Consider the following 25,608-nt stretch of genomic DNA (forward strand, 5'->3'; position numbering starts at 1 on the left):
TAGCAATCCATTCCACTTAATAGTTTCAGTTGTTGTGTTGATAGTTTGTGACTCCTACACTGAGTCTTATGACTCTAAGGAGATGCACATGCAATAATAATAATAAATCATAAAAATTTTTCATCTGATTTTACTTCTGACAACACCGAACTCTTGAGACAAGATGAAATTTCTCACCCTTCTCTTTCATTCCTTTTACTGCTCTCCCCTCTGGAACAGCCTTCCCTCATGTGTGTGTGTGTGTTCAGCACACAGATGGTCAAATCAAATCAGATGTGAATAAATTTCTTCTTTTTCAACTTTCTGTACCTTCACAGAACTAAGGTTTGTCTAACCAACTTCTCGCATAAGGGATCAACAGAAAAAGCTTCAGTGCAGTCTTAGCAATATGCTGCCTGTGTACTGCTAAGACTAAGCTGTGTAATGTGGCTGCTAATAAAGATTTCTATATGAAGGGACAAAAAAAAATGTTCAAAACACATAACAGAAACACATAATAGACATAATAGAAACAGGTGAGTTAAATTTAGATTTTAACATGGAAATTTAACTGAGAAATTCTTTGAGAATGTTATTAGTGAGTGAATGAGAGAAAGAGAGAGAGAGAGAGAGAGAGCAATTATGTAATCCTGAACTATAAATTTTTATTCGATTAAACAATAATATTGTACAATAAAATAAAGAAAATGTGCACTTTCATACAGAAATGAATGACCTTAAAATTACAATTAGAAGAGTTTAAAATATAAAAAACCTAAATAGAGTGCAGCAAGACAGACATGCAACTATGGTAAATATGAAATAACGCAGGCAGAGCATGAGTGAAGGGCAGAATTGGAGCGTGAAAGAGAGAATGGATTCACAAACATGAAATAGAGTAGACAGAGATAGAAGGATGATACAGAACAGGGAAGTATGCAAATTTATGGTGGGGAGCAATCAAAAAGAGAAAGAGGGCGAGCACAGTTCTCTAAGTTGGTATAGGGTATGTAATGTATGGAGATTTGATGATTTGGAAAATGTTGATATAAAGATATTTAAAGAGCCATGACAAACAATGGAGATTTTTAGTGACTAGAATACTAGAGAGAGAGAGAGACGAGTAGTGTGATAGAGGATGAGAATAATGAGCAAAATATAAATGAAAAAATAAGAGTGGGAAATATGGAAAGTTTGAATGACTGCAAATTTTTTGGAGATGATCTTAATTGGGAGGATGAATGGCGAGCAAGAGTAGGTAGCTTGCAGAGAGAGAAAAATGAACTGAAAGAAGAGATAGGTTTTGGGAATAAGTCGAGAAGTGTGAAAGATGACATTAAGTGAATGGAAGAGATGAATGCAAGGCGAATCAGAGTGAGACTAATGGTTTTGAAAGCATATGGTATATTATTATTATTATTATTATTACGGGCAACTCCGGGGAGTCATTAGATTCATCGAGGGAGGCCCCAAATCATTTTCATCACAACTATTCGACATTCATACAGTATCTATCATACCTCGCCTTAAACTCATTCACTGTCACAGCATCCACCACAGACTCAGGGAGCGCATTCCACTCATTCACTACTCTAAAAGTAAAGAACCCAGCTCTAACACCTTTACTAACCACACTTTTGCCCAGTTTCCATGGATGTCCCCTAGTCCTCCCACAACCAGCCCTGTTCTCAAAAATATCTTCTGAATTAATTTTATAGAAACCCTTCAGTAATTTGAATGTCTCAATCATATCTCCCCTCCTCCGCCTATCAACCAATTTTTGCAACCCACAAATCCTCAACCTGTTCTCATACGGTTCATTCCACAGACCTGCTATCATCTTGGTCACTCGCCTCTGGATCCTCTCCACCTCCTCCACATCAAGAAGAAACCTAGGTGACCAAATCTGGGCACAGCAGTCGAGATGAGGTCTTATCAAGACTCGATACAGAGGAACAATAACCTGCTTGTCTCTGCTTGTCAACGTATTCTTCAGCAACCAAGTGATTTGATGAGCTGATTTGGACACTTTTGCAATGTGTCTCCTAAATTTCAATTCCTTATCCACCAACACTCCTAAATCTCGTGCCTCATCAATTTCCTGGAGCACGGTTCCACCAATGCAGTAAACTGCCTCCAATCTTTTCACACCAAAATGCATAACCTTACATTTTGCCACATTAAATTGACATCCATTATCCCTAGCCCAGACCTCCAATCTATCCAAATCATCCTGCAAAATTTTGACGTCATCTGCATTCACTATTGCCCTACCCAACTTCGCATCATCCGCAAACAATTGAACTGTTCCTCTCAGATCATTTCCTTTATCATTTATGAACAAATTAAACAGCAGTGGTCCAAGAACAGATCCTTGTGGTACACCACTAGTCACAAGCCGTCTTGTGGACTCTACTCCTGAGTAAACCACTCTCTGATATCTCTCCATCAACCACCCTCCTATCCATCTCACCAACCCTATGTCCATTCCCATATGCTGCAATTTACTGATTAGAATTCCATGTGGTATCCTGTCAAAGGCCTTAGCAAGGTCCAGTAGAATCACTGTAAACCCATTACCCTTATCCAGTTCAGCCGTCACTGTGTTATAATACGTGAGCAAGTTACTGAGGCATGACCTACCCTTCACAAAACCATGCTGTCCCCGATACAGTATCCCATTTTCTTCTATCCAATCTTGTATTTTCCTCTTGACTATTTTCTCTAATACCTTGATAATGATTCCTGTTATGCTGATTGGCCGGTAATTTTCAACAGCAGCCTTGGAACCACCTTTGTGCAGTGGAACTATTTTCCCCTCTTTCCACCCCCTTGGAACTGACCCAGTCCTGAGGCTCAAATTAAACAAAATGGTCAAGGGCACTGACAATTCTTTGGCCGCTTCACGTACGACACGAGCTGGTATACCATCCAATCCCACAGATGTATTGACATTGAGGTTCTGTAATAGACTAGTTACCTCTACTTCATTCATCACAATTCCAGTATAAGCTGTTGGTTCTTCCATTTCCGCAAATTCACCACCTGGATGATATACTCTTGCAAAGTGCTCGCTCAGTAATTCCACAACATCGACTGATTCGGTTATCTCCCTACCCTCAGCATTTTTTAAGATCATTCTACCATGAGCATTTTTCCTTTTACTTGCAACATATTGAAAAAACTGTTTGGGATTCTCTTTAGCCTGCATGGCCAATTTCCTTTCGTAATCTGCTTTTGCTTTTCTTACCACCCTTGTTACCATCCTGGCTTGAGCTTTATACTGTTCATGCACCTGATGATCACCCTGCTCCTTAAATTCCCTCCACAATTGTTTCTTTTTTTGCAGCTCAAGCTTAATAGTGTTATTCATCCATTTAACCCCTACCTGATTTATTATTCGGACTCTTGGTATACAGTCAACCATTGCCTCCTGCAAACAGTTCTTAACCACCTCCCATGCACTATCAACATCCAGCCCTTGCAGTTTTACATGTCATGGCATTGAGCCAAGCACACACCTAAGCTTGTCATACTTAGCAGCCCGGTAATTCCACATGTACCCTGTCTTAATTGTAAATTCGACTCCTTTAGCCACCTCCCAAGTCATGACCTTATGGTCACTCTCACCAATTGGTGGCAACATGGTCATGTTCGTTACAGCTACATTCTCAGTTGCAATTACTAGGTCCAGCACTCTCTGCCCCCTGGTATTTTCCAATACATGTTGCCGTAGATAGTTGTCCCTTAATAACTGCATAAAATCCAATTCCTTCCTCCCATTTGCCCTCTCCTCTTTCCAGTCAATGTTACCATAATTGAAATCACCCATAATAATTACCCTCCTTCCACTCATTTCTTCTATTTGCTTATGCATACTATCCCCACCATCCACTCCATCACCTGGCCTATAGCAGCACCCAATTGTATATTTTGTTCTGCTAGATTCTATCTCACACCAAACAGCCTCAAATGTGCTTTTTTCCCAATCCTGCAGTTCAACTTGTATACTCCTTGGCTGAAGCTCATCAGCTATCATCAATAACACTCCTCCCCCCTTTTTATTCACCCTGTCACTCCTGAACACGCTATACCCGTCGCATTCAATCCCACTAGCTTTATCATCTTCTGTCAGCCATGTTTCACTAATACCGACAACCTGTGGCCTGGAAGTGCCAACCATGGCCAAAAACTCTTCCTTCTTGTTCCTAATACTCCTGGCATTAGTGTACATGAATCGCAGAAGCCCATTTGTCCCATCCCTACTTTGATGCCTTATACTAACTATCCCATTCTGATTTGTTGTCCGTTGTACTCGCCCGGGCATAATATACTCATTCATACACTTAACTGCCCCCCCCCCCAAAGTCTGCATATCTACTCCCCCCCCTCTTAATAAATCTAGTTTCCCTGAGTCTGTACATCCACTTCCACATCATTCATCAACACTCTTTCAAGTCTCCGTACACCAACTCCATTCAAATGTAACCCATCCATCTTATATAAGTCCTTTCGCCCATCGAACTCATTCCACACATCCACAAATTCCACACCACTCTCCATGCATAACCCACACATAAAAACGTTTTTGGATACGGAACATTTTACAACTTAAAAAAAAATCTACGAACATTCATAACATATGAGAAATTTATTTTACAAACACAAATAACGAATCACTAGATTGAACAAATTAGAAAGAAAATTTTGACAGGAACCAACAACTGACAGAGTGCCAGGACAGTATTTCCAGCACACTTAAAATAAAAAACAACTTTCTCCATCTTTAATATTTATTATTCTAATTTTATGATATTATGTTCATTTTCTTTCGTCTTTACATTAAAATTAACGAAGTTTTCGGCAAGGATAAAATCCTCTCAGATATTTAAAAGATGAAAGTTATTAAATTAATACAGTCATCCCTCGACTTACGTCCGGGTTCCGTTCCATCAGGCAGGACGTAGGTGGGTGAGACAGGATATTTAGTTGGGTGTTGCTACAAACCAAGGAGCAAGAGATGTTTAGACAGTTGAGCTTGGCAAGTGCAAGACGGGAATATATGTGGAATTATAAGGAGGGTAATTATAATAGTCTTAGATATAAACTCGGGACAGTTCCATGGAGGGAGGAATTGGAATGGTGAGATATCATTAGTGCTTGGGAAACTGTGAATGAATATATGAATATGAAGCAATAGTAAGCCATATTCCACGAGTGAAGAAGAAGACACAATTTGGTGGCAAGTGGATGACAAACAATATCAAACAGGAACTGCAGATGAAAAAGAAGTTATGGAAGAGAATTTCGGGTGCGAAATTTAAGGATGTAAGTGAGAGCATTAGAGTGCAAAAGCAGAGGGTGAAAGAAATAACAATTGTGGCTGGTACGAATGAATTGAAAGGTGATAAATTTTTTATGAGAGAGGACTTGAAAGGTAGCGAAAGAAAAGAGTGACAGAGTTAGAATGGTGAGTCTGTTACCGCGGTATGACAGAGAGGAGTTTAGAAGGAGGGCCATAATCGCAAATGATATTATGCGCAGGTTATGCGGACGGTGTGGTGTGGAATTTGTGGACGTGTGGAATGAGTTTGATGGGCGAAAGGACTTATACAAGATGGATGGACTGCATTTGAATGGACTTGGTGTGCGGAGACTGGAAAAAGTGTTGCTGAATGAAGTGAAAATGGATGTGCAGAACCAGGGAAACTAGAACTACCAAGGAGGGGGGGAAGTGGATATCCAGACATCAGTGAGACAGTTGAGTGTAAAAATGTATATAATGTACCTGAGCCAGCAATAAGGACAAAAAATGGGAATGGGATATTTAGAATAACGCATCAAGATAGGGGTGGGACAAAGGGAACACTGCAATTCATGTATACTAATGCCAGGAGTATTAGGAACAAGAAGGAAGAATTTTTGGCCTTGATTGGCTCTTCCTGGCCACAGGTTATTGGCATTAGTGAAACATGGCTGACGGAAGATGATATAGTTAGTGGGATAGAATGTGTAGGTTATAGTATGTTTAGGAGGGACAGAGAGAATAAAATTGGGGGAGGGGTGTTATTGATGATAGCTGATGAACTGCAGCCAAGGAGAATTGAAGTATTGCAGGATAGTGAAAGGAGCTCATTTGAGGCTATTTGGTGTGAGATTGATACTGGCAGAATAAAATATACAGTTGGGTGCTGCTATAGACCAGGTGATGGAATAGATGGTGGAGATGGTATGCATAAACAGATTGATGAAATGAGTGGAAGGAGGGTAATTATTATGGGGGATTTCAACTATGGTAACATTGATTGGAAGGAGGAGAGGACACATGTGAGGAAGGAAATGGATTTTATTCAATTATTAAGGGATAACTATCTGAAACAGCATGTAATTGAAAATACTAGGGGTGTGAGAGTGCTTGACCTGGTAATAGTATCTGAGAATCTGACTGTAATGAATATGACCATGTTGCCACCTATTGGTGAGAGTGATCATAAGGTCTTGACCTGTGAGGTGGCTAAAGGTGTGAAATTTGTGATTAAGACAGGGCATATGTGGAATTACCGTGCTGGCAAATATGACAAGCTTAGGAGATTGCTTGGATCAGTGCCATGGCATGTACAACTGCAAGGGCTGGACGTCGATAGAGCATGGGAAGTGATCAAAGAGCATTTACAAGAGGTTATGGCTGATTGTATACCTAAGGTCCGAATAGTGAAACAAGGAGGGGTTAAATGGATGAATAACACCATTAAGCTTGAGCTGCAAAAAAAGAAACAACTATGGAGGGAATTTAAAGAAAGGGGTGACCTGCAGGCACACAAGCGGTATAAAGTACAGGCTAGAAGGGTAACGAGTGTGGTAAAAACAGCAAAAGCCGATTATGAAAGAAAACTAGCTATGCAAGCAAAAGAGAATCCCAAACAGTTCTTTCAATATGCTGCAAGCAAGAGAAAAACCGTACATGGCAAAATGATTTTAAGGAATGACGATGGTAAAGAGTTCACTGAACCAGTCGATATAGTGGAGTTACTGAGCGCGCACTTTGCAAAAGTATATCATCCAGGTGGTGACGTTGAAAAAATGAAGGAACCATTAGTTTATATGGGAATTGTGATGAATGAAGTGGAGGTGAATAGTCTATTACAGAACCTTAATGTGAATACATCTGTGGGATTGGATAGTATACCGGCACGGGTCTTGCATGAAGCGGCTAATGAATTATCAGTGCCCTTGACCATGTTGTTTAATCTGAGTCTCAGGTCTGGCTTAGTCCCGAAGGCGTGGAAAGAGGGGAAAATAGTTCCACTGCATAAAGGAGGATCCAAGACTATGGTTGCAAATTACCGACCGATCAGCATATCAGGAGTCATTGTCAAGGTCTTGGAAAAAGTAGTCAAGGGAAAAATACAGGAATGGATTGATGAAAATGAGATACTGTACAGAGGACAGCATGGCTTTGTGAAGGGTAGATCATGCCTCAGTAACTTGCTCAAGTTTTATAACAGGGTGACGGCTGAACTGGATAAGGGAAATGGGTTTACAGTGATACTGCTGGACCTGGCAAAGGCGTTTGACAGGATACCACATGGAATTCTAATCCGTAAACTACAACATATGGGAATGGATATAGGGTTGGTGAGATGGATAGCTGGGTGGTTGATGGAGAGATATCAAAGAGTAGTTTATTCAGGAGTAGAGTCCAAAAAACAGCCTGTGACTAGTGGTGTGCCACAGGGTTCTGTTCTTGGACCACTGCTGTTTAATCTGTTCATTAACGATATAGGGAATGGTCTAAGTGGGACAGTTCATTTGTTCGCTGATGATGCAAAGTTGGGTAGGGCGATAGTGAATGCAGAAGATGTCAAAGTCTTGCAAGATGACTTAGATAGATTGGAGTTCTGGACTAAGGAGAATGGATGTCAATTTAATGTGACAAAATGTAAGGTTATGCATTTCGGAGTGAAAAGATTAGCAGCCGTATACCACATTGGTGGAACTGTACTCCAAGAGATTGATGAGGCCAGGGACTTGGGAGTGTTGGTGGATAGGGAGATGAAGTTTAGGGGGCACATTGCGAAAGTAGCTAAATCAGCTCATCAACTCACTTGGTTGTTGAAAAATACCTTGACGAGCAGAGAAAAACAAGTTATTGTACCTCTGTACCGAGCCCTGATAAGACCTCATCTCGACTACTGTGCCCAGATTTGGTCACCTCGGTTCCTTCTTGATGGGGAGGAGGTTGAGAGGATCCAGAGGCGAGTGACTAAGATGATAGCAGGTCTATGGAATGCACCATATGAGAACAGGTTGAAGATTTGTGGGTTGCAGAAACTAGTTGATAGGCGAAAAAGAGGAGATATGATTGAGACATTCAAATTGCTAAAAGGATTCTATAGGATTAATTCAGATGATATTTTTGAGATCAGGACTGGTGGTGGGAGAACTAGGGGACACCCATGGAAGCTGGGCAAGAGCGTGGTTAGCAGGGGTGTTAGAGCTGGGTTCTTTACTTTTAGAGTGGTAAATGAGTGGAATAAGCTGCCAGAGTCTGTTGTGGGTGCTATGACAGTGAGCGAGTTCAAGGCAAGGTATGATAGATACTGTGATAATGTTGAACAGCTGTGTGAACATGATGTTTAGGGCCTCCCTCGATGAGTCTAAAGACTCCTGGAGTAGCCCGTGGTAATAATAATAATAATAATAATAAGAGATATAAGGAGAGGGGGGGGGGAGAGCAGATGCATGAAAAATATAAGACTAAAGCCAGGAGAGTGACTAGTATGGTAAGGAGGGCAAAACTGGAATATGAGAAGAGAGTGGCCCTAAGATTCAAAGAAAATCCTAAGGAATATTTTTGGTATGTGGCCAGTAGGAGGAGAAATGATTGTGGAAGAATGACATTATGGAATAAAAATGGAAATAGAGTGACTGATGCAGAGGACATAGTGGAGTTGCTCAACGAACACTTTATTGGAGAATTTCATCCTGGAGAAATAGGTTTTAATACTAGAGGGATTGTGCAGGTCAAGGTTTAGAGGTGCAAGAGGAGAGTGTGTTTCAAATACTGAGTACTTGGGATGCCAATAAAGCTGTGGGAATGGATGGAATTTTGCCATGGGTTTTGAGGTGATGTGCTAAGAAGGGTCAGACTTTTATTGAAGACTTTTATTGAAGAGCCAGGTCAACAGCTCCGTTGACCTGGCTCTTCAATAAAAGTCTTGCTACGGGAAAGGTACCCAAGGAATGGAAGGCAGGTAAGATAGTTCCATTTCACAAGGGAGGTAGCAGACTGGAAGTAGCAAATTATAGACCAGTTTGTGTTTCATCAGTAGTTGTTAAGATCTTGGAGAAATTAGTGAGGGACCATATACAGCATTGGGCAGATGATGATAATGTTATCTGTGAGGATCAACATGAATTTGTTAAGTGGCACTCTTGCTTTAGTAATATGATTAACTTTTATAATAATGTGACAAGAGCAGTTGATTAGGGAAAGGCACATTCTGCCATTTTTTTTTTTTTTTTTGGATTTTGCAAAGCCATTTGACAGGGTGCCACATGATAAGCTGATATTTAAGTTGCAGAACATGGATTTAGATGTCTGGTTAGTCAACTGGATTCAGGATTGGCTAACTGATAGGTATCAGAGAGTCGTATATGGTGGGGTAATATCAAGGAGGCAGAAGGTTACAAGTGGGGGTCCCACAGGGCTAGTACTGGGACCTGTATTGTTTAACCTTTATATCAATGATATTGTCAGTGGATTGCAGTGGAATATTCAATTGTTTGCAGATGATGTGAAGCTAGGAAGGGTTATTAGTAATAGTGCAGATGTGGCAGCCCTGCAAGAGGATTTGAATAAGCTGGATGAATGGGCAAATAATGGGGATTTCAGTTTAATGCAGCAAAATGTAAAGTTTTGAAGTTTTGGATACATTGATGGGAGGCAGCATACACTGTTAGAGGAGCTGTACTGGAGGAAGTAGCGGAGACTAGAGATCTGGGGGTGATGATTGATAGAAACCTGAAATTCAGAGAACAAAGATTAACTTCACTGCTCTTGCATAGGTGGTGAAGGTAATCCAGAGGACTGTTGCAATACTGAGAAGAATACAGAGATAAAAAAGTTCTCATTCCATTGTATAAAGCCCTGATTAGACCATGCTTGGACTATTGTTGTCAAATTGGGTCCCCAGGATTTGAAGGGGATACATTACCTGTGGAAGGAAAGGGTACAGAGGCAGATAACAAAGATGGTTTCAGGACTGTAGAATGTTAGTTATGAAAATCGGCTGAAAGAATGTGGACTGTAGAGTTTGGTAGATAGAAGAAAGAGAGGTGATATGATCGAGACTTTTAAACTGTTCAGAAGTAGTTACAGGATTGACATTGGTGAGTTCTTTTGATTGGTGGAGCAGTGAGTGGTGAGAGCACAAACAGTCAATGAGTTCAAGGAGTGGTATGATAGAGTTTGTGTTTTCTAGGAAGGATCTCTCACGATGAGTCTTTTGATTCCATGGAGGCCTGAATCATAATTATAATAATAATAATAAGTAGGAGAATAGAAAAATTGGATGTAATATGGCCATTATAGCAGGTACAAATAAATTTAGAAGATAAACTGAGTAGGAAGCAATCTGAGATAGATAGGGATAGTCATCATCATCATCATCAAATTCCTGCCATGTACCCTCAAGGGGTGTACAGGATATGATAGTACTACATGAAAAAAAAAAAATTACATCATTATTAATTTCCTATCTACAATTTTCCTCCAAATCAGCCTGTTACTTGTCATCACTCCAACATTATCAGATCTTATATTTCTATCGTCTAAGGCACTTCGTACCGTATCAATCCACCTATATCTTGGTCTTCCTCTGGGTCGTTTTGCTGCCAACCTGGCAGAGAACACTTGTTTTGCTAATCTTTCCTCGCCCATTCTGTTTAAGTGACCATACCACCTGAGATTAGCTCTGCTAACGCATTCCTGGATGCTGACAATGTCAAGTTCTTTCCTAATATCCTCGTTTTTAATATGATACTGCCATTGATGCCATCTGTTCACGCCTATAATCTTTCTCAGGACTCTCATATCTGTGGTCTCTAGTCTTTGGTCAAGTGTTTTACTTCTGACCCAGCTCTCGGATCCATAAGTTAAAACTGGTTTGAACACTGTCTTGTATATAGCTAATTTAGTGTTCCGACTAATTTCTCTCTTATTCCATATGAATTTATTCAATTGACTTCCCACCATACCAGCTTTGCTGATTCTGTTGTCTATTTCTATATTTAATTTACCATCTTCACTAAAAATCGTGCCTAAATAGCTGATATGTTTTACTTGTTCCACAGGTTCTCCATTCACAACACAGTTGACATTTTCAATGATTCTGCCTATTTTCATTGTCTTTGTCTTTTTATTGCTGACCTTCATACCATATCTATTACAACAGCTGTTCAATTTAGTCAGAGAATCTTGCAGACTTGTAGCAGATTTATTTAGAAGTATAACATCATCTGCATAAAGCAAAGAGCTGACATTAACATCTCCAATTTTGATATCATGTTTAATACCACTTTCCTTCATAATGTGATCCATATAGATAATGAATAACAGAGGGGATAATGTACGTCCTTGTCTCACACCAGATTTAACATTAAACCATCTTCCTGTACTTCCTTCAATTCTAACTGCTGACTTACAACTCAAATAAAGACTAAGTATTGCTTGATATAATGCCCCATTGACACCATATAACTGCAGCGTATTGAATAGCTTCTCTCTTGGTACCTTGTCATATGCTTTTCCAAATCGACAAAACTTAAATACAGATCTTCGTTATATCCCATGCTTTCTCGATTATTTGTCGTAAAGTGAAGATCTGATCCTGACAGCCTCTATTTGGCCTGAATCCAGCTTGTTCTTCACCAAGCTTTTCTTCCACAATTCTTCTCAACCGTTTCTCAAGTATACTTGCATAGATCTTGCCAGGAACACTCAGTAGGGAAATACCTCTGTAATTCTCACATTCAGTTTTATTTCCCTTTTTATATATGGGTACTATGAGAGCTCTACTCCAATCATCAGGAATTCGTCCCTCTGTCCAGGCTTTCTGAACTATGCAGTGCAGCCACTGTAAGACTCTTATACCACCATACTTCAGCATTTCTGGTCGAATATCATCTACTCCTGCTGCCTTTCCACATTTCAAGCCTTTGATGGCTTTTTCTACTTCAAGTATGGATATGTATTCCTGACTGCATGCCTGGTCAATGTCTTTTACCACTGTGCTGACATCACTGCTTGTTTCATTTAGCAGTTTTTCAAAGTAATTACTCCATACTTCAAGGATATCTTTTTCTCCCGTTTTCATGTCACCTTTATCATCTCTAATTCCTTTTATAGCACTCTTTCCTCAATTCTTAAGCTTCTTCAACAACCTCCAGAATATTTTGCCACCTTCTTGATATTTATTTTCTATATTCTTGCCAAAGTCCTCCCATGACTTTTGTTTAGCTAGTTTTACACAGTGTTTAGCATGCTTGCATTTGTCTCTATATTCTCTAAGAGCACAAGCTGACTTATTTGACAGGAACTTTTGGTATGCTTTCTTCTTTTCCTTCACTGCCTCTTTAACTTCCTGTGTCCACCAGGGAGTTCTGATTTTTTTATCCTTACAGACAACTTCACCACATGCCTCTCTGGCTGAATCAATCAATGTTTTCTTCAGAGTTTGCCACTGAATCTCCAAGGTTTGATTCCTGTTCTCAAACTCTTTCATTTTTTCTTCAATAATCTTTGTGTATTTTAGTCTACAGCTCACATCTGAGAGCTGCTCAACTTTTATTCGCTTTAAAACTTTCTTACACGTTATTCTTTTCAATATGAAATTCAATTTTATCCTGCTCAAGACTAAATAGTGATCACTTCCAATTTCAAATCCTCTGTACACTCTGGTGTCCTGCACCAGGGAGAAAACATCACTATCAACAATAACATAGTCAATGAGACTTTTCTTATTCCTTGCCTCTTCTCTCCATGTGAATTTGTGCACATTTTTATGTTGGAACATGGTGTTAGTAATAACCAGTCCATGTCCTGAGCAGAAATCCAACAGATATTTGCCATTATTATTAGCTTTGCACTTTTCTCCAAATTTTCCCAAAATATTTTTGTATGTCTCACAATCATTTCCTACTCTGCTATTTAGATCCCCAACAAGGACCAACTTTTCATTTTTCATGGTGTCAGTTGCTTTTTCTAAAGCCTCAAAAAATTCCTCCACTTATACCTTAGTAGAACCTTCTGTGGGACCATAGTCACAAATAAGTCTCATTGTCCAGTTCCCCATTTTCATATTTGCCCACATTACTCTACTTGAGACTGACTGCCATTCAAGAAGATTAGCCTCGTATTTTGTGTTGAATACTATGGCTACTCCTTCTTTTCCTTGATTGTCATTGCCTGAATATAACATTTTGTATTTATTGCTCAGAAAGATCTCACCAGTTTTGGTTTTTTTGTTTCAGTCACCCCTATTATGTCGATCTGGTACTTATCTAATTCCTCAGCTAGCTCCATTTCTTTGCCATTCAGGCTTCTTACGTTGATAGTACCGATCTTCAACTCTGGTGATGTTGAGTTGGGGTTTATTTTCAGATTTGTTCCAGTAGCTGACTTTTCGCTGTTCGCCCTGGTTCCCTGGCGAAAACAAGGGGGGCCTTGTTTAACCGGGCGACGCCCCAGCCGGCATGAAATTTTGTCATGTTGTACCATCATTCTATATTTTGGTTTAACCAATAAGAATACAATTTGGTCGGCTAAATCCCAAATTGCCAGCCCATCCTCGTCCGTTCAGTATCCAAGTAGATACCCAACAGGGTGCACCACGAGAAGGTGAGGATTGGACATTAGGTCAGAAGCCCTGGTCGGTTCTCCGCATTCCTTTAAAGGCTATGTGGAGGTCTCCTCTCAGTTATTTGACCCTTAAGCTTTGACCCTTAAGCACCCCGATAGGGATAGTAAAAAGTGAAAATAAGAACGTGTGTTTTGAGAGCATTCTGGCTATTATTTCCTTTGATGAAGGAAATAGTAGTCAGAATGTGCAGGAAGACAAAGTTTATAGGTACAAATGATTTGGTTACATTTGAGGTGTAGAAGGATTTGTATGCTTTGTATCTAAGCGATGAAGTATATCTGAATCTTGAGAGATTATTGTTTAGTGAAAGCAGGATGAATATGTCAAATCAGAAAAAGCAGAATGCTCTTGGATGAAGACTAAAGATTATGTGGCCAGAGAGAGAGAGAGAGAGAGAGAGAGAAAATTAGACAGTACAAGGCAGAATGCGGCCAGGGGAATCAGTAATGAATACAAGACTATTTTAGAATAATGTTTGCTAATGTATTAATGCATTAAATATTAGAAATAAGGATAAGAATTTGTGGCCATAATAAGTAACATGGTCTAAAAGTTGTTGATATTACTGAAAGTTGACTAAATGTTGCTTTACTAATATTAATAATAGTGGACCCACTATCCAACTAACAGGTAGTGGGTTCATATCCCACTATAGGAATGGATGTTTGTGAATGTCTTTAGGTGGTAGATCAATTTTAATGCTTAATATAATAAATTTAGTTTAATCCTTTATCCAATTGTGTGTGCAAACAAAGTTTGCACCTGAAAGTATCTTCAGGACTGGAGTGTTGGTATCTTGCTCCACCTTTGCAAGGAGTTGCCCGGTGTTGTACCACGTTACCCCAGTCCTGAAGATACTTTCACGCGCAAACTTTGTTTGCACACATGCTTGGATAAAGGATTAAACTAAATTTATTATAGTCTGACCAAGTGAAAAATAAACTTTCAACATCTTTCTCTAAATCCAGAGTAATTTAATAAAAAGGTGGCACACCGTTTGGCAGCTCCTATAGGAGGAGATGTCCTTGCTAATGCTTCTGTCTGGTATCTCCACTTGGGCCTGGCTCCCACTGAAGAGACCTCAATAAAGGTCGAAACTAGTCTGGGTAGTGGCCCTTCCCTTAATGCATAACATTATACATATCCGCAAGGAGATGTGTTTTGCATTATGGGATTATGGGAGATGGGAGATACTGAGATAGGAGTGTTGGTAGCTTGCTCCACCTTTGCAAGGAGTTGCCTGGTGTTGTACCACTTTACCCCAGTCCTGAAGATACTTTCAGGCGCAAACTTTGTTTGCACATACTTGGATAAAGGATTAAACTAAATTTATTATAGTCTGACCAAGTGAAAAATAAACTTTCAAAAAAAAAAAAAATTTAATGCTTAATATGAGACCACTATCTTGCTTACTGGAATCCTAAGTGGCTTGAAAAATTCTATGTTTGGTTTCTAACTTGCAAGGTTTCCAGATTATCTGTCCCTTTCCACACCTGTGCTTATACTAATGTATTATTATTATTATGTAACATCTCCAAGGAGTCCAGGGCACCTACTTTACAATTATCTGTCCCCACCACTCAATCCACCAACTACAGTGAACCGCAACTACCATCATCATCTACACCAACACTATCTACTGCCCTACCACCACAAGTATTTTCGCAGACAATCACAAACATCCATGTCCATGGCAGGATTTGAACCCTCAGCCTTTTTGCTGGAGAGTCGATACCACTCGGCCAACCAGGCCGGCTTACAGATTTACAACTTTACATGGATGGGATTCAAATTTAAAAAAAAAAAAGAAATGTAATGGCTGAAAGAGAAATGTAGGGGATACTGCATATTCTAGGAAGACAGTAAGTAAAAAGTAGCAGGGGAGGTGGTATTGCTAATGATAGCAGAAAAGTTATAACCACTCATAGTATCAATCCTCCTTGTAATCTGTGTCCCCATAACTGAAGTCCAACCTCCCACATAAGAATTACTCAGCCTGCATTCATTATACTAATATGCCAATGTATGTCATCCACATTTTCCCAGCAAACAACAACCAACACATGCATGCACGCACACCAGTCAATGCACTGCTTTCCACTTTCCTGTCTTTATAATGACCTCCTATTCTTTTTGTCTACAAATCAATCTGCTATCATCAGCAATATCCCTCTCCTCATCCTATTCTATTTTTCTTGAAAATACTATATCCCTCACATTCTATCTCTATAACTACATTATTTATCAATGTTTTGCTTTTGTCCTAAAAACTGCACAAATATTTTTTTTTTTTGTCTCCTGATAAAATGAGAACATTGTTTAGTAATCAGGCTCCTAGCTTAGAAATTGGATTCTAATGATGGTAGAATTCTGTATTATTCCCAGATATATCAATACCTAGCCTTAAAATTAAAAAGGAATTGTTTTTTTTTGGGCCTGGAGTCCTGATAATTTTTATTGTGCTTACAAACCATTGATGGTCCTTGTCCTACTGTTTTTATTTTGGTCAGAAAATGGCATGATAGTACTTTATTATTAATATTGCTCATATATTTGTTTAACAGAAAAAACAGATGTCTAAGGATAAACAATTACTCTCCAACTTTTTTATGAAGTTATTATTAACCAAGATTTCACTTATTCATGAAGTTAATTATTATACTTAGATGTCTGTTTCTTCCACCAAACAAAAATGTGAGTGATAATCAACATCAAAATATTATTATTATTCACTCCCCCCCCCACACACAAAAAAGATGGGAGTAGTGTTGTGATTGGTCCAAGAATAGTCCACAACAGCATGTGCTCCCATTAAATTTTTATGATTTTGATTTTCACTACCTAAGTCCAACAGACAAAATTAACAGTAAAGTATAGTCTTTCAACTGTGGATATATTTAAGCTGTTATTTTTTTTTCATTTGGAGAACCCATCTGCAAAAGGTTGGTCAACGGTATACTAAAACTGCTGATGGGCATTAAGGAACTTGTTCGCATTTGACTTGAAAAGCTGTGTATTGTATTCCTTTGGAAAACACTGTTCCACATAAGTACTTCAGAGATCAATCATAAGGAAAATAACTTGTCATTCTGGTATGTATAAAGATGTCTGCCAGAGTTAGCTGTCATTTTATAGTGAGACACCTTAGCTCTTTATTACCTATGTGAGCAGATCTCTTGCTGAACTAAAGTTAATTCTATAAGAAGAGCTACTTTCTAGACAAGGTCACATTCAAACTTCTGAGGATATCTTGCATTTTCTAATATCAGTATACTGAGCCACTTAGAACTGAAGGGGATGAGCTATATTGCTATGACTGTAAAGGTAAATTCCATTAGCCATGCTCTGGAATATCAGAATCTACATGGAAGGCTAGAGTGTATGCAAATGCACAGAATGGTATTTGCATACACTACAGGGCAAAAACAAACAAACAAATAACAAAAAAAAAAAAAAACAGCAAGCAAATAATAATCCAAGAAATGCAGTGAAAACCAACAAGATAAGTTGCCTACTAACAAAGATATTATTATTATTATATGATACCTCCAAGGAGATCAAGGGATCATTACAGGAAGGCATCCTATTCTATTCTATTCCCTACACAACTCACCATCTCCACTATGACACTACAACCATCAATATACATGGATGAACAAATGAACAAAAAATCCAAAGACTACAATAGGTACTTAAATTTTAATGATGATAGTATAGAAATACTAATAGTTCATGATATCAGATCCAAACTGAGAGAAGTAGTAATAGATATGTAGGAAAATTTTGAAACCAGAGAACATGGAATTACAAAATGAAGTTAACCTTCTAAAAACACAAACAGAATATATAATGAAAAAAAAAAAAAAAGAAAGTGAAACATAATACATATAGCAGGAATACCATGCAAGAATGCAGAAGACTTCAAATCCATGAAGGTGGTCTGAAAAGTTATCGGACTCAACCATAGATGGCAACACTACCGGCATTTTGTAAGTTGGTACATCTGTCATAAGCATCCATGTGAAATGCAAGTCATTCTATCAAGTAGTTTGTTTTATACAGCTGTCTGAAGCAAAAGTGTTGTCTGTATCCCTTGAAATGGATAAAATTGAGTATCTTGTGGTTATAAAATTCTTCGTAAAAGAAAGTTTAATGTCAAAAGAAATTCTTTCGAAGTTCATAAAAGTTTATTATTATTATTTCGGGCAACTCCAAGGAGTCGACAGACTCATCGAGGGAGGCCCTAACATCATGTCAAGAACAACTATTCGACATTCACACATTTCTATCATACCTCGCCTTGAACTCATTCACGGTCATAGCACCCACAACAGACTCTGGCAGCTTATTCCACTCATTTACCACTCTCCAAGTAAAAAACCTAGCTCTAACACCCTTGTTAACCACATTCTTGCCCAGCTTCCATGTATGGCCCCTAGTCCTCCCACCACCAGTCCTATTCTCAAAAATATCTTCTGGATTAATCTTATAGAAACCCTTCAGTAATATGAATGTCTCAATCATATCACCCCTTTTTTGCCTATCAACCAATTTTTGCAACCCACAAATCTTCAATCTGTTCTCATAAGGTTCATTCCAGAGACCTGCCACCATCTTGGTCACTTGTCTCTGGATCCTCTCCACCTCTTCCCCATCAAGAAGAAACCCAGGCACCCATATCTGGGCACAGTAGTCCAGATGGGGTCTTATCAGGGCTCGATATAGAGGAACAATAACTTGTTTTTCTCTTGTTTGTCTCTTGGTTACTGAAAAATACTTGTTAAAGTATTTTTCAGTAACCAAGTAATTTGATGAGCTGATTTAGCCACTTTTTGAATGTACCCCCTAAACTTCAACTCCCTATCCACCAACACTCCCAAATCCCTGGCTTCATCAATCTCCTGGAGTACAGTTCCACCAATGCGATATACTGCTGCTAATCTTTTCATTCCAAAATGCATAACCTTACACTTTGCCACATTAAAATGACATCCATTTTCCCTAGCCCAGTCCTCCAAACTATCCAAATCATCCTGCAAAATTTTGACATCCTGTGCACTCACAATTGCTCTACCCAACTTTGCATCATCAGCAAACAAGTGAACACTTCCTCTCAGATCCTTTCCTATATTGTTAATAAAGAAATTGAAAAGTAGTGGTCCAAGAACAGAACCCTGTGGCTCACCACTAGTCACAAGCCGTCTTTTGGACTCCACTCCTGAATAAACCACTCTCTGGTATCCCTCCATTAACCACCCACCTATCCATCTCACCAACCCTATATCCATCCCCGTCTGCTTCAGTTTACTGATTAGAGTTCCATGTGGTATCCTGTCAAAGGCCTTGGCAAGGTCCAGGAATCACTGTAAACCCATTAACCTTATCCAATTGTTTGCATAAAGCAAACACTTTTGCTTCATGCAAACACTTTTTTAACTGCCTCCCATGCACTGTCAACTTCTAGCCCTTGCAGTTGTACATGCCATAGCACTGTACCAATCAATCTCCTAAGCTTGTTATACTTACCAGCCCAGTAATTCCACATGTACCCTGTCTTAATTGTAAATTCCACACCCTTAGCCACCTCCCAAGTCAAGACCCCATGATCACTCTAACCAATTGGTGGCAACGTGGTCATATTTGTTACAGCCAAATTCACAGATGCAATTACCAGGTCAAGCACTGTCTGAACCTCTAGTATTTTCCATTACATGCTGTCGCAGATAGTTATCCCTTAATAACCGCATAAAATCCAATTCCTTCCTCCCATGTGTCCTCTCTGCCTTCTAATCAATTACCATACTTGAAATCTCCCATAATAATTACTCTCCTTCCACTCATTTCTTCTATTTGCTTATGCATACTATCACCACCATCTACTCCATCATCTGGTCTATAGCAACACCCGTTCTGCTAGTTTCAATCTCACACCAAATAGCCTCAAATGTGCTCTTTTCTCTATCTTGCAGTTCCACTTCTATTCTCCTTGGCTGTAGCTCATCCACTATCATCAATAACAATTATGGGAACTCTTCTCCTTTGTTTTCGACAATTAAGAAAAAGTTATTTTTCTTAATTAAGCCAAAAAGTGTATCATCACCAGAAATCATTTATGAAGTACATGAAGTGATATTGGATGACTGGCGGGTCAAAGTGCGTGAAATTTCTGAGACCATAGGTATTTCAAAAGAACATGTAGGATATATTTTGCATGAAGAATTGCAAATGAAAGCGTTTTGCACAAGATGGGTACCGCACTTGCTCACAGCAGATCAAAAACGCACTTGCATGAAAATCTCTGAACAGTGCTTGGAGCATTTTAACAAGAATAAAACAGATTTTGTGCATCGATTTATTACTATGGATGAGACTTGGATTCAACATTACACACCAGAATACAAACAGCAGTCAAAACAGTGGACAAACGCCAGTTGTTCATCGCCAAAGAAGGCAAAGTTGTTTCAATTAGCAGGAAAGGTCATGGCATTAATGTTTTAGGATGCTAAAGGCATTTTGTTTATTAATTATCTTGAAAAGGGTAAAAAAATAACCAGGAATATTATTCCAATCTTTTAAACAGACTAAATGAAAAAATTCGTTAGAAAAGACCCGGTTTGCAGAAAAAAAAAATCATATTTCATCAGTACAATGCACCTGATGAAAGTGAAGATGTCCAAAAAGTGTAACAACACCAGAAATCATTGATCAAGTACACAATATCGTATTGGATGACCGGCGAGTCAAAGGGCATGAAATTTCTGGGAGTATAGGCATTTCAAAAGAATGTGTTGGATATATTTTGCATGAAGAATTGCAAACGAAAAAGCTATGATGCTCCAATTATGAATTGTTGGAACATCAACCCTATTCCCAAGATTTGGCTCCCTTTGACTTATATCTCTTCCTAGCTAGTCAGCATTTTTCTTCGAATCAAGAGGTGATTGCAGCTGTAGAGGGATATTTTGCAGATCTTACTGAGAACCACTACAGGACCAGGATAATGGCACTGGAGCATCGCTGGAATAAATGTATTAGTCTTAAGGGAGATTATGTTGAAAAATAAAAATAATTTTGAAATTATAAATTCGTTTTTTCATTGTTAAGCAGAGAACTTTTCAGACCATCCTCGTATATTTCTTCCTCCTTCTAATCTATATTTCTATTGTTGAAGTCCCCCCCCCCCGCCTCTGATGGCCTAGTTGGCTGAGTGGTTAGCATATCTGCTCTCCAGCTAAAAGGCTGCAGATTCAAATCCTGCTGTGGGTATGAATGTGCCCACAGCAGGATTCCAAGTCCTAGTATTTTCATTGTCTGTGAAAATACTAGTAGTGGTGGTGGGCAGCAGATGGCATTGGTGTAAATGATGATGGTAGTTGTGGTTCACTGTAGTTGGTGGATTGAGTGGTGGAGGCAGAGAGTTGTAGAATAGGTGCCCTCCATTGATGAGTCTTTGGATGCCTTGGAGGTTTCATATAATAATAATAATTACTCGCCATTCATGCATTGAATGAGCTTATTTTCCAGAATGCAGATATACTGTATATCTGCATTCCTTCCCTTGTCCTATGGCAGCAACAGCCGAGTATATATTTTGTTCTATTGGCCTCTATCTCATACCAGATGACCACAAATTCACTGCCTTCACTAAAATCCTATTGAATTTTAACTCTTAGCTGCAGTTCATCTGCTATCGCAGCAATACTCTTTTCTCGTCCTGTTTTATATTCTCCCTGAAAATAGTATGCCCTTTACATTTTATTATTATTATTACATAACTCCTCCAGGGAGTCCAAAGACTCATCGAGGAAGGGCACCTACCCTACAACTCTCCATGTCCACCACTCCACTAACCGCAACTACCTTCATCATCTACATCAACGGCATCTACTGCCGACCACCACCACCACTAGTTTTCACTGACAATCACAAACATCCATGCCCATGGCGGGATTTGAACCTGCAGCCTTTTGGCTGGAGAACGGATACACAAACCACTCGGCCAACCAGGCTTTTATCCTAACTGTATTATTGTCTGTCAGCCATATCTCACTAATGCCAAAATGTTTTGCTAAAATGAACTAACCAATTCTAAAATCCTGTTCTGAATGATTCCGGCATTAGTGTACAATAAAGTGCACTACTGTCAGTTAGCCCACAACCATACCTACATTTTGTATTAACTATCTCTTTCTGATTTGTTACGCGCAGAACTGTAATCAGCATTTTTTTGTTTATTATTATACTCACTTGACTCCCTAGTGGCTAAACAGATGGATTCACTATTTTTTTATTCAATCTTTTTCTCTTTATTCACATACTGATTACAAAATTTCTTTCTTAATAATCCAGAAAAATTCTCATATTTCTTATGTTAATCTACATTTCCCTGCACAATTTTTTAGTTATTGTGACAAATGCATCCTGGAAAGTTTTACAGGATGAGAAAGTAAACAGAACAAGAGAAATAGGTTCTGTAAATATCAATCATGTGGCAAAAAAAAAAGAAGATATAATTAAAGTAACAGACAATAATTAAGTATACAACATATCTGAAATTCATGTGATATTAGAAACAAAGAAAACAATTATGTTTTCTCACCTGGTCTCATTTTTATGCTAAGGTTTTCTCTAATTAAGGCAAACAATGTTGTGGTAAAGTTTACTTTTAAATCTTCTGTGAGTGGCATATTCATCCTAATAAGTTTCTGAAAGGGAGATATTTTGTTAGTACAGTGAATTCCACCAACAATTCTTTAATATATGATGAAATTTGATAACAATATCATCATTGTGTATCATATATAATATTATTATTAAATATTGTATTATTTAAATTAAGGAGATATTAAATCCCACATTATTTCAAAGCCGAATAAGAAATTCAAAGATCGGAATCAAAGAGTTTCATGCCGAATATAGTAAACTATAAAAGTTTCGGTGAATTGTAGCGTAACTATCCGCTGAAACTTTTATAGTTTACTATATTCGGTATGAAACTCTTTGATTCTGATCTTTGAGTTTCTTATTCACCTTTGAAATAATGTGGGATTTAATATCCCCTTAATTTAAATAATGTTATATCGCCAAAGTGAAGCCTATTGGCTCTTCTATTTAAGTATTGTATTATTATTATTAATTTTTTATGAAAATCCCATACATGAAAGATTGGGCAACCTATAGTATGTTAGTACAATGTATGGGCAACTTATTCACATTTAGTTTAAAGAGCTAGAGAGCAGATCCTCTCTAACCATTGTTCACACAAAATGTATCATACCTCTACTCAAATCCAATCACCAACAAAGCTCACAAATACCTCTGGCAACCCATTCCATTCACTCACCACCAAACAAAAAAATCTAGTCCTAACACCCTTGCCAACCATACTTTTATACAATTTCAAGGGGTAATACCCTGCTCTGGCCCTTTCTGCTATGTATTGAAAAAGTCTCTTTGGTGTCAATCCTATATTAAGGCAATAGACCTGCCATAACTACAGCAGTATAAACTGGGAAGAGGAAAATACAAGTAGTAAGAAGGGGATAGGAATTTCTGGAATTCATGAGGGACAAATGTCTTTGACAGCATGTGATGGAGGGAACAAGAGGTTCAAGAGTTTTGGATTTGGTCATAGCATCAGACAAGCTGATAATAAGTGAGATGACATCTCTCCCATCAGTTGGAGACAGGGACCATGTAGTTTTGACTTGGAAGATGAACAGACATGCAGGTGTATCAAAGAAAAGAGAACGTATGTGGAATTATAAGGCGGGTGATTATAGTAGTCTTAGGTATCAATTAGGGGCAGTTCCATGGAGGGCAGAATTGGAAGGCCAGGATATCATTAGTGCATGGGAAATTGTGAAAGAATATTTGTTAGCAGCAATAGTAAGCTGTATTCCACGGGTGAAGAAGCGGACACAATTTGGTGTAAAGTGGATGACAAACGATATCAAACAGGAACTGCAGTTGAAAAAGAAATTACGGAAGATATACAAGGAGAGGGGGTGGAGGACAGATACACAAAGAATATAGGATGCAGGCCAGGAGAGTGACCAGAATAATGAGGAAGGCAAAACTGGAATATGAGAAGAGATTGGCACTAAGATCCAAAGAAAATCCTACGGAATATTTTAGCTATGTGGCCAGTAGGCGGAGAAACGATTTTGGAAGAATGACATTGCGGGATAAAAATGAGAATACAGTGACTGATGCAGAGGACACAGTGGAGTTGTTCAATGAGCACTTTATTGAGTATTTCATCCTGGAGGAGATTTTAATACTTGAGGGATAGGGCAGGATCAGGGGTTAGAGATGCAAGAGGGGAGTGTGTTCCAAATACTGAGCACTCTGGATACCAATAAAGCTGTTGGACTGGATCGTATTTCACCATGGGTTTTGAGAGGATGTGCTAAAGAACTGACAGCTCCCTTGACCTGGCTTTTCAATAAAAGTCTGGCTGAAGGAAAGGTACTCAGGGAATGGAAGGCAGGTAAGATAGTGTCACTGCATAAGGGTGGTAGCAGACTGGAACTGTCTAATTATAGGCCTGTTTGTGTGTCATCAGTAGTTAAGGTCTTGGAGAAATTAGTGAGAGACTATATACAGCATTGGGTAGATGAGGGTAATGTTATCTGTGAGAATCAACATGGATTTGTTAAGGGGTGCTCTTGCTTTAGTAATATGATTGTTTTTTATAATAAAGTGACAAGAGCAGTTGATAAGGGAAAGGCATATACTGCTTTTTTTTTTTTTTTGGATTTTGCAAAGGCGTTTCATAGGGTACCACATGATAAGCTGATACTTAAGTTGCAGCACATGGGTTTAAATGTCGGGTTAGTCAAACGGATTCAGGATTGGCTGACTGATAGGTATCAGAGACTTGTGTATGATGGGGCAATATCAAGGAAGCAGAAGGTTACAAGAGGGGTTCCACAGGGCTCAGTACTGGGACCTGTACTGTTCAATCTTTATATCAATGATATTGTCAATGGATTGCAAGGGGACATTCAGTTGTTTGCGGATGATGTGAAGTTGGGAAGGGTTATCAGTAATAGTGCAGATGCGGCAGCCCTGCAAGAGGATTTGAATAAACTAGACAGATGGGCAAATAAATGGGGTTGTCGGTTCAATGCAGCAAAATGTAAAGTCTTGACGTTTGGGATCCATCCATGAGAGGATGCGTACTTGATTGGAAGAGCTGTACTGGAGGAGGTAGGGGAGACAAGATATCTGGGGGTGATGATTGATAGAAAACTGAAATTCAGAGAGCATATTGCAAAGGTGGTGAGGGTAACTCAGAGGATTGTTGCAATACTGAGAAGGACACTGACCTGCAGAGATAAAAGAGTTATCGTTCCGTTGTATAAGGCCCTGATCAGGCCACACTTAGACTACTGTTCTCAGATTTGGTTCCCAGGATTTGAAGGGGATAAATTGACTGTGGAAAGGGTACAGAGGCATATAACAGAGATGGTTTCAGGACTGTACAATATGAGTTATGAGGATCGACTGAGGGAATGTAGACTGCAGAGTTTGGTAGATAGAAGAAGGAGAGGTTTAAACTGTTGAGAGGCAGTTACAGGGTTGACATTGGAGAGTTCTTTCACTTGGTGGAACGGCAGGAAGGAGTGATGACAGAGTTCATCCCTGGAAGTTACGAAAGGGAGCTGTGTGCAAGAGAGTGAGGAGTGGTTTCTTTGCGTGG

At 38.9% G+C, this 25,608-nt stretch overlaps 1 protein-coding gene across 1 annotated transcript in view; it reads right to left on the reverse strand.

Moving 5' to 3' along the window:
• LOC150103937 (voltage-dependent calcium channel type A subunit alpha-1-like) overlaps positions 1 to 25,608 on the reverse strand; it is a 1,762,795-nt gene that overhangs the window by 294,482 nt on the left and 1,442,705 nt on the right. Inside the window, exon 35 of the mRNA XM_090397103.1 lies at positions 22,501 to 22,606. Within this exon, the coding sequence (XP_090253229.1) occupies positions 22,501 to 22,606 (106 nt within the window). The remainder of the gene's footprint in view (positions 1 to 22,500; positions 22,607 to 25,608) is intronic.

The sequence above is a fragment of the Typopeltis vanoorti genome, chromosome 8, assembly GCF_054136105.1.
Source record: "Typopeltis vanoorti isolate ZY-2024b chromosome 8, IOZ_Tvanoo_1.0, whole genome shotgun sequence".
Classification (NCBI taxonomy): Eukaryota; Metazoa; Arthropoda; class Arachnida; order Uropygi; family Thelyphonidae; genus Typopeltis; species Typopeltis vanoorti.